This window comes from Mizuhopecten yessoensis, unplaced genomic scaffold (assembly GCF_002113885.1).
Source record: "Mizuhopecten yessoensis strain PY_sf001 unplaced genomic scaffold, ASM211388v2 scaffold6069, whole genome shotgun sequence".
Classification (NCBI taxonomy): domain Eukaryota; kingdom Metazoa; phylum Mollusca; class Bivalvia; order Pectinida; family Pectinidae; genus Mizuhopecten; species Mizuhopecten yessoensis.
This window is the reverse complement of record NW_018406364.1, coordinates 126,412-137,218: the sequence shown is the minus strand read 5'-3', so window position 1 is coordinate 137,218 and position 10,807 is coordinate 126,412. Positions and strand designations below refer to the sequence as shown.

General features: G+C 41.9%; 1 protein-coding gene across 3 annotated transcripts in view; it reads left to right on the top strand.

Annotated features, from left to right (window-relative positions):
- LOC110451486 (snRNA-activating protein complex subunit 5-like) overlaps nt 1-3,067 on the top strand; it is a 3,937-nt gene extending 870 nt beyond the window's left edge. The window contains exons 2-5 of one of the 3 annotated variants that reach the window (XR_002463078.1): nt 268-381; nt 1,148-1,250; nt 1,641-2,399; nt 2,666-3,067. Coding sequence is in view for 1 of the 3 variants with exons in the window: in XM_021499529.1 (XP_021355204.1) it covers nt 268-381; nt 1,148-1,250; nt 1,641-1,675 (252 nt within the window). In the remaining 2 variants the exon portion in view is untranslated. Of the gene's footprint in view, nt 1-267; nt 382-1,147; nt 1,251-1,640; nt 2,543-2,665 lie in introns of those variants that run through there. The other 2 variants (XR_002463079.1, XM_021499529.1) reach the window with 2 other exon arrangements.
- The last annotated feature ends 7,740 nt before the right edge of the window (nt 3,068-10,807 follow it).

Genomic DNA, 10,807 nt, shown 5'->3' with positions numbered 1-10,807 from the left:
GCGACCCTGGGCTCTCCAGCCCGATGCTCTACTGCTGAGCTTAAGGGAAATTCCCTACAGCTGACCCTTAAAGGCAATGATCTAATCAATGCACATCTTTAACACTTGTTTAAGATGTTTCGGTACTCCTAAAACTTGTTCCGATATGTAATAAGATAATTGGCACTTGAATTGACTGTTTAACTATGAACATTGTTTGCTTTTTGAGTCCTGTGTGTTGCTGATTTTATATTTTCGTATTTTAACGTTTCACATTTTTGTCCACAGGTGGAGGAGCTCGCCCTAGTTAGTATGATACGACAGAGTGCTAGCCAGGTACAGTGTACTGAAGAGGAGGAAAATAACAATAGTAACACAGCCATGGGTCAAGTACCACACCAAGTAAGTCACAATAGTAACACAGCCGTGGGTGCAGTGACACACCAAGTAAGTCACAATAGTAACACAGCCATGGGTCCAGTACCATACCAAGTAAGTCACAAAAGTAACACAGCCGTGGGTGCAGTACCACATCAAGTAAGTCACAATAGTAACACAGCCGTGGGTCCAGTACCACACCAAGTAAGTCACAATAGTAACACAGCCGTGGGTCCAGTACCTCCACCAAGTAAGTCACAATAGTAACACAGCCGTTGGTCCAGTACCACACCAAGTAAGTCACAATAGTAACACAGCCATGGGTCCATGTATAGTCAAGTTGCCTTCGACTTGTCTTTAAATATAAGGATATTCCATCCAAAATGTGTGAGAACTTAAAACATTTTACAGCATGTTATGTAGTACTAGGCACTGTAGTCTAGTGGTAGGACACCAGACTCATGATCAAAGGGTTGCGGGTTCAAGTCACGTCACAGCATTGTGTTGTAGCTTGTTCCAGTCTACTCAGCTGTAAATAAGTATGTGGTTAGGCAGTGCTGGAATTGTTGAATACTAGATGTGAGTGCCGAAATGGCAGCACCGGCTGTATGCTCCCCAGGGAGTTGAGAAAAATATTGACTGGTTGTAAACGCCCTTTAACCACGGATAATAATTTGTGAACGCTTTGAGAAGACCTACGAACTAGGTTGTGATGGTGTGGTATATAAGAACCCAAAATATCATTATTATTTATTATTTTTGTTACTTAAACTGATGTTTTGTTGTTTAGACTCTGAAGGCGGAGGTCGACACAGATGAATTGTACGAGAATAAACCCACAGAGTTACTTCCCTTGGATCTGTCCGTTAACCCTACAGGAGTTAAACAACTTGGTGAGTTTGTTGTTTGAAACTGTTGCACCGACAACCACTTGTCAACTCTATCTTGATGACAATTTTTTACAAACAAAGTTACTTTAGTCATTGTATTTTAAGCAGTATAGAAAAGGTGGATGTTAAGACAATGACATTCAGTTTGACCAAAACAACAAATGCCAAAAAAGTACAAGGAAAATGCCAATTTAATTTTAATTTTACATAGAATGCCCCCTCTTAATTTTTAGATGGACCAAAAATTGTTGAAATTGCCACCTGCTCACAATTCAAGGATTTTCCTTGGGTGCTGAAGTAACGTGATAACAGTATTACTATGAAGTTGTATCTTATATTCCTTAAACCAGGGTGTGTCTTTGTTATATCTTATTGGCTTTAAATGTGTTTTAGATGAGGAAGAAGAGGAGGAGGACGAGGAAGATTAGGATGTCATGGATACCAACGGTTACAAGAGAGGTCACACAAAAAGTCCTCAAGTCACGAGTCAGTCTGCCTAGGCCTGGATCAGCAGGACTGGATTGCTGGTGTGAGGTCACAGGAGAGGTCACACAAAAACCCTCCAGTCACGAGGCAGCCTGTCTAGGCCTGGATCAGCAGGACTGGATTGCTTGTGTGAGGTCACAGGTCTTGACTGCAATGTGACTTCCTGTGTGAGGTCAGAGGTCTTGACTGCAATGTGACTTCCTGTGTGAGGTCAGAGGTCTTGACTGCAATGTGACTTCCTGTGTGAGGTCACAAGTCTTGACTGCAATGTGACTTCCTGTGTGAGGTCACAAGTCTTGACTGCAATGTGACTTCCTGTGTGAGGTTACAGGTCTTGACTTCAATGTTACTTCCTGCGTGAGGTCATAGGCCTTGACTGCAATGTTACTTCCTGCATGAGGTCAAAGGTCTTGACTGCAATGTGACTTCCTGTGTGAGGTCACAAGTCTTGACTGCAATGTGACTTCCTGTGTGAGGTCACAAGTCTTGACTGCAATGTGACTTCCTGCGTGAGGTCATAGGTCTGGACTGCAATGTTACTTCCTGCGTGAGGTCATAGGTCTTGACTGCAATGTTACTTCCTGCGTGAGGTCAAAGGTCTTGACTGCAATGTTACTTCCTGCGTGAGGTCAAAGGTCTTGACTGCAATGTGACTTCCTGTGTGAGGTCACAAGTCTTGACTGCAATGTGACTTCCTGTGTGAGGTTACAGGTCTTGACAGCAATGTGACTTTCTGTGTGAGGTCAAAGGGCTTGACTGCAATGTGACTTCCTGCGTGAGGTCATAGGTCTGGACTGCAATGTTACTTCCTGCGTTAGGTAAAAGGTCTTGACTGCAATGTTAGTTCCTGCGTGAGGTCATAGGTCTTGAATGCAATGTTACTTCCTGTGTGAGGTCACAAGTCTTGACTGCAATGTGACTTCCTGTGTGAGGTCACAAGTCTTGATTGAGACATTAACACCTTCATCCAGCTGGTCTGTAGAAGTGTCTCTGGCCTCCATTCAATCATAACTAGGTATACATACCTAGTTCTCCCTTTTGAGAACTAAATTGGTTGTGTGAATTGTTACATTTGACTTTTGAAAATTCAAGTGTATTTGACACCTGAATTTAGAAACATTTTGTGTTCGACCTCTAGAGACAGTATTAAGTTAAAGACGACAGATGTTGGTGAACAGTTTGAGAGCAACCTTTGGTTCAGCTGCTAAAGTTACTAAAAATACAGGTCCTGAGAGAGCTATGTTGTAGTGAATGTATATGATAAAGCTTTAAATTGTAAAAAAAATACCACTATTATGTGGAAATTTATGGGACACAATAAAATTGAACAGAAAGCTGAAATTAGTTTGTTTCTCATAATTTAGCTATTTCAACGAATTTTTATCAAGATTTTAAATTGAAACTTTTGACACAAAGACATATTATATGCCTGGTACAACTTGCAACCTTCTGATATGGAATTTGAAGGCATGTCACAATCTTACCTGGATACAGCTAGTTCTGTGCCCTGCTACTGTAAAGTGTGGGTGGTGACACATCCAGCTACTGGACACGCTAGATGAACTAGTGAGCGGGTCCCCAGGTTATACCGCATCACTGGAAAAGCTAGCGCGCCAGTAAGACAGTATTTCCACCTCATATTCCTTAGCTGTTACACTACTAGGAGGTACAGGTCATCCAGTGTTACCTTTGTCTGTACGACCGACCAGTTCAGATTTTAAGTCGATAATGGTCTACTAGTGAAGATTGTAAGTCTTGTAAGTTAACATCTGTAGGAGCCTCGACGTGTGTGGCATGTCTGACCTTCACTCTCGTTAAGTTAACATCTGTAGGAGCCTTGATGAGTGTGGCATGTCTGACCTTCACTCTCGTTAAGTTAACATCTGTAGGAGCCTTGATGAGTGTGGCATGTCTGACCTTCACTCTCGTTAAGTTAACATCTGTAGGAGCCTTGATGAGTGTGGCATGTCTGACCTTCACTCTCGTTAAGTTAACATCTGTAGGAGCCTTGATGAGTGTGGCATGTCTGACCTTCACTCTCGTTAAGTTAACATCTGTAGGAGCCTTGATGAGTGTGGCATGTCTGACCTTCACTCTCGTTAAGTTAACATCTGTAGGAGCCTTGATGAGTGTGGCATGTCTGACCTTCACTCTCGTTAAGTTAACATCTGTAGGAGCCTTGATGAGTGTGGCATGTCTGACCTTCACTCTCGTTAAGTTAACATCTGTAGGAGCCTTGATGAGTGTGGCATGTCTGACCTTCACTCTCGTTAAGTTAACATCTGTAGGAGCCTTGATGAGTGTGGCATGTCTGACCTTCACTCTCGTTAAGTTAACATCTGTAGGAGCCTTGATGAGTGTGGCATGTCTGACCTTCACTCTCGTTAAGTTAACATCTGTAGGAGCCTTGATGAGTGTGGCATGTCTGACCTTCACTCTCGTTAAGTTAACATCTGTAGGAGCCTTGATGAGTGTGGCATGTCTGACCTTCACTCTCGTTAAGTTAACATCTGTAGGAGCCTTGATGAGTGTGGCATGTCTGACCTTCACTCTCGTTAAGTTAACATCTGTAGGAGCCTGGATGAGTGTGGCATGTCTGACCTTCACTCTCGTTAAGTTAACATCTGTAGGAGCCTGGATGAGTGTGGCATGTCTGACCTTCACTCTCGTTAAGTTAACATCTGTAGGAGCCTTGATGAGTGTGGCATGTCTGACCTTCACTCTCGTTACATTTGCACTGCATCCTTCCATTGCAATGTATTGATAAGGCAAATGTTGTTGTGAGACTATAACAACATTTGTTATTATAATGTCATCAATCTTTATTGTAAGGTCATGAATTTCATTGTTGTCAATACTTAATTTGCTGTTCAGAATTGTTCCAAACTATATATAAACCAGAACTGTAAGTTAAAGGCTTACTAAGGCAAAGCATTACAAAGCAATCCATAGTCTCCTACCAGTAACAAGTATTTTGCACAAAGGGGCATACCGCCATCACAAAGGGTCGAAATTAAAATGCTGTTGCACAACTTAATACCGATCATTCATTCATGCAAAGTTTCAATGAAATCCACCTGTTTATTAAGGAGGAGTTGCGCGGACAAGTATTTCACAAAAAGGGGCATAACTCCATCAAAAAGGGTCAAATCCGTAATTAAAATGCGGGTGCACAATGAAATCCAGACAGACAGACAGACAAATAGACAGACAGACAGACAGACAGGGTGATTCTAGTATACCCCCCCCCCCCCCCCCCCCCTAACTTCGTTGCGGGGGTATAATAACTAAATAAAGTATAACTACTCTATCAAAGTGTAAATGTAGATAATGAATATTTTAGCAAAACGTTCATTGCTTAAATAAACCACATATTGCAGCTAGAGTAATTTTACAAAATCTTGTGCCTTGATGAATACAGCGTATTTCATCACATTTCCTGACTTTCACCTTTGACCTTTATTATATAAAGGCCATGGTTAGGTTGTCTGCGTTTAGGTCAGTTATGGACTAGCTAGGGTCATTTAACTTGACACACTTATGTGCCTTGATCAGTAAAGTATGTTTCATTCACAGCAATTTTTATGACCTTTATATTTGACCTTAACTGACGACTTCACATAATAATGTTCTGCTTCTCAACTTTTCTGGACCTTGACCTTTGACTTTTAACCTGTCTTCAGTGTTGGAGACGGGTATCTGTATCCGGGGTATCACCATAAACAAATTTCTTGTCTGGAAAAGAAATTCTTACATGAAAAAATCTTTTGATAAAACTTTATATAAAACACAAGTTGATGTGCCATTGGATACATTTTCTGCACCTTCTTTGAAAGTCCGGGTCATTATGTAAGAGAAAAATTTGCTAACTGGATATACAATGTAGATTAAATTGAGACATGTACAAATGATCAATTATTAGGATGTCAACAGTGTCTAATTGTAAGTTATTAATAAGTTTTGGTCCGTCCCTCGGACCCAGTGGTCAGCCCGTCCATTTGTACAAATAGAATCCCCACCACTTGGAATACATCTGCTTGGTACTCATCTGTTAGGTCCAGAGAAGAGGTCACTTTAAACCAATATTGCCAAATTACACATTTTTGCCCTGCCCTTTTACAAATTTTTAAACCCCAATCCCAAGGGATGCATCCAGTCACATTTGGTCATATTCTAATCAGCTGTTAAGAACAAGCATTCATTTGTAGGATTGACTATGGACGCCATGGTACAGCATAAAATCACCTTGGTTCTTAAGACCAGGGGTACATTCGCGTATCCGGTTGAAACAGTTAAACCGGTTGAACCTGTAAAGAAAACGACAGGTACAGATCTGGACTGAGGCTGACCTCAGGAAAATTTTGTATGTGTAGATTGAGTGGTCCAGGCGTACCTGACCAAAACTAAAATGCTGACTCTTGCCAAATTGCATTATTTCTTTCTTAAACAATGTACGTTATGTAAGACGTTATTTAATTCTCAAAATGCAAATCTCAGCATGCAACTTTTTGTTTATTGAGATTCGGTAATTTAAATGTTCATACATATTTGACTAAATGTGACAATGAAAGTGGGTCAGGTCAAGGTCATTCAAATGAACCAGGAAGCCATCAGCCAAATATGAAGATTCTATACCTTTTAGTTCTTCAGAAGAAGTCATTTGATGTTTTTGTCATATTTGATGCCTGTGACCTTGAAAGAAGGTCAAGGTCATTTTCATTCTCAAACTTTGTTGGGCTCCTTCCCAGGAAGCTACCAGCCAAATATGAAGATTCTATACCTTTTAGTTCTTCAGAAGAAGTTGTTGAAGTTTTTGACATATTTGACCCCTGTGACATTGAAAGTAGGTCAAGGTCATTTTTGTTCTCAAACTTTGTTGGGCTCCATCCCAGAAAGCAATCAGCCAAATATGAAGATTCTATACCTTTTAGTTCTTCAGAAGAAGTTGTTGAAGTTTTTGACATATTTGACCCCTGTGACATTGAAAGTAGGTCAAGGTCATTTTTGTTCTCAAACTTTGTCAGGCTCCTACCAACAAAGCTTTCAGCTAAATATCATGACTCTAGGCCTGTCCGTTCTACTGAAGAAGTTGTTTAAAGGAAAAGTTGACGGACGAGGACTGACGAACGACGGACAGACGACGGACGCCGCATCAGGTGAGCTAATAAAACAATCAAAAAAAAAATGTAAGCATTGAAAACAGTACTTGGCTCTAAGACTCTTCAATTTTGCCCCAAATCATCAGTAAAATAAGATTTATATTGATCTATAACCAGAACAAGAAATTAGGCTTAAGCACCAAGTCCATGCTTGAGACTGAGAAAAGTTTCCTGAATACGGGCCCAGGTGAGATATACGGGCCCAGGTGAGATATTCGGGCCCAGGTGAGATAGTCAGGCCTGGGGACATTGAAAACATTTACGCCAAGGATTAACTGAATTGTGACACTTCAGAATGCTGCAGGATGTGTTTTCCACAGGACAGACATAAACAATGAACACAGATGCAGATTTAAATTAAAGGTTTAATGACACAACACATATGTCTTCCTTGTATTCAGCCTCTGACACACTCCTTTTTGAACAGTGTATTTTACAATATAACATCCACTCGAATTCCTCACTAAAAGGTCATTCTCCTACTCTATTCCTCCGTTCATCAAATCTAATGGGTTTGTATCATTCCTGATCTTTGACCTTAGTTTGCAACAAAATATGACATCAGGTTTTTTAAATGTGATTGAATATTAATCAATAGTAAATCATACTTTTCTTTAATTTCAATTTTCAATTTGAACTACATCTACCATACTTTAGTAAGTAAAGGTGAGGATTGTTTAGTAATCATACAAATGTTCAAGGTTTTGCTTTTAATTTTAAAAATAATAAAAAATACATTCAGATATGTGGCATTCACTTTTGAAACTCAATATTATTTTGTTGACAATTACTAAAATAATATAGAATTTCTGATGTAGAATTATTGTGACATCAAATCAACACTAATTAGCCGGCATTGCATAACAACAGCGTCAACATGGACACCTTCAGGCATCATAACACAGCTTCAGCATGGACACCTTCAGGGGTCATTACACAGCTTCAGTATCAACACCTTCGGGCGTGATTACAGAGCTTCAGTATCGTCACGTTCAGGCATCATTACACAGCTTCAGTATCAACACCTTCAGGCGTCATTACACAGCTTCAGTATCGACACCTTCAGGCATCATAACACAGCTTCAGTATCCACACCTTCAGGCGTCATTACACAGCTTCAGTATCCACACCTTCAGGTGTCATTACACAGCTTCAGTATCAACACCTTCAGGCATCATAACACAGCTTCAGTATCGACACCTTCAGGCTCATTACACAGCTTCAGTATCAACACCTTCAGGTGTCATTACACAGCTTCAGTATCAACACCTTCAGGCATCATTACACAGCTTCAGTATCGACACCTTCAGGCTCATTACACAGCTTCAGTATCGACACCTTCAGGCTCATTACACAGCTTCAGTATCAACGCCTTCAGGTGTCATTACACAGCTTCAGTATCAACACTTTCAGGTGTCATTACAGAGCTTCAGTATCGACACCTTCGGGTGTCATTACCCAGCTTCAGTATCGACACCTTCAGGTGTTATTACACAGCTTCAGTATCCACACGTTCAGGCGTCATTACACAGCTTCAGTATCGACACCTTCAGGTGTCATTACACAGCTTCAGTATCAACACCTTCGGGCGTCATTACACAGCTTCAGTATCCACACCTTCAGGTGTCATTACACAGCTTCAGTATCAACACCTTCAGGCGTCATTACACAGCTTCAGTATCAACACCTTCAGGCGTCATTACACAGCTTCAGTATCCACACCTTCAGGTGTCATTACACAGCTTCAGTATCAACACCTTCAGGTGTCATTACACAGCTTCAGTATCAACACCTTCAGGCGTCATTACACAGCTTCAGTATCCACACCTTCAGGTGTCATTACACAGCTTCAGTATCAACACCTTCAGGTGTCATTACACAGCTTCAGTATCAACACCTTCAGGCGTCATTACACAGCTTCAGTATCAACACCTTCAGGCGTCATTACACAGCTTCAGTATCAACACCTTCAGGCGTCATTACACAGCTTCAGTATCAACACCTTCAGGCGTCATTACACAGCTTCAGTATCAACACCTTCAGGCGTCATTACACAGCTTCAGTATCAACACCTTCAGGCGTCATTACACAGCTTCAGTATCAACACCTTCAGGCGTCATTACACAGCTTCAGTATCAACACCTTCAGGCGTCATTACACAGCTTCAGTATCAACACCTTCAGGTGTTATTACACAGCTTCAGTATCAACACCTTCGGGCGTGATTACAGAGCTTCAGTATCGACACGTTCAGGCGTCATTACACAGCTTCAGCATCAGCACCTTCAGGTGTCATTACACAGCTTCAGTATCAACACCTTCAGGTGTCATTACACAGCTTCAGTATCAACCCCTTCGGGCGTGATTACAGAGATTCAGTATCGACACGTTCAGGCGTCATTACACAGCTTCAGCATCAGCCCCTTCAGGTGTCATTACACAGCTTCAGTATCAACCCCTTCGGGCGTGATTACAGAGCTTCAGTATCGTCACGTTCAGGCATCATTACACAGCTTCAGTATCAACACCTTCGGGCGCGATTACAGAGCTTCAGTATCGACACGTTCAGGCGTCATTACACAGCTTCAGCATCAGCCCCTTCAGGTGTCATTACACAGCTTCAGTATCAACCCCTTCGGGCGTGATTACAGAGCTTCAGTATCGTCACGTTCAGGCATCATTACACAGCTTCAGTATCAACACCTTCGGGCGTCATTACAGAGCTTCAGTATCAACACGTTCAGGCGTCATTACACAGCTTCAGTATAAACACCTTCGGGCGTGATTACAGAGCTTCAGTATCGTCACCTTCAGGTGTCATTACACAGCTTCAGTATCCACACCTTCAGGTGTCAATACACAGCTTCAGTATCCACACCTTCAGGTGTCATTACACAGCTTCAGTATCAACCCCTTCGGGCGTGATTACAGAGATTCAGTATCGACACGTTCAGGCGTCATTACACAGCTTCAGCATCAGCCCCTTCAGGTGTCATTACACAGCTTCAGTATCAACCCCTTCGGGCGTGATTACAGAGATTCAGTATCGACACGTTCAGGCGTCATTACACAGCTTCAGCATCAGCCCCTTCAGGTGTCATTACACAGCTTCAGTATCAGCACCTTCAGGCGTCATTACAGAGCTTCAGTATCCACACCTTCAGGTGTCATTACACAGCTTCAGTATCCACACGTTCAGGCGTCATTACACAGCTTCAGTATCAACGCCTTCGGGCGTGATTACAGAGCTTCAGTATCGTCACCTTCAGGTGTCATTACACAGCTTCAGTATCGACACCTTCAGGTGTCATTACACAGCTTCAGTATCAACCCCTTCGGGCGTGATTACAGAGATTCAGTATCGACACGTTCAGGCGTCATTACACAGCTTCAGCATCAGCCCCTTCAGGTGTCATTACACAGCTTCAGTATCAACCCCTTCGGGCGTGATTACAGAGCTTCAGTATCGTCACCTTCAGGTGTCATTACACAGCTTCAGTATCCACACGTTCAGGCGTCATTACACAGCTTCAGTATCGACACCTTCGGGCGTGATTACAGAGCTTCAGTATCGTCACGTTCAGGCGTCATTACACAGCTTCAGTATCAACCCCTTCGGGCGTGATTACAGAGATTCAGTATCGACACGTTCAGGCGTCATTACACAGCTTCAGCATCAGCACATTCAGGTGTCATTACACAGCTTCAGTATCAACACCTTCAGGCGTCATTACACAGTTTCCCATACTCTATTATATCTGTGATAAGCTCACGTAAAACATCGGAGAACTTCACTAGGGTTTCTTTCAAATAGAGTAACGTCCCCTTAATTTCATTTTTTTTTAAACTGTAGCACAATGAGGCCAGGAAATTTCTGTCGGGATATTCTTTTTGTATCATACTTTTTTGTGGATTT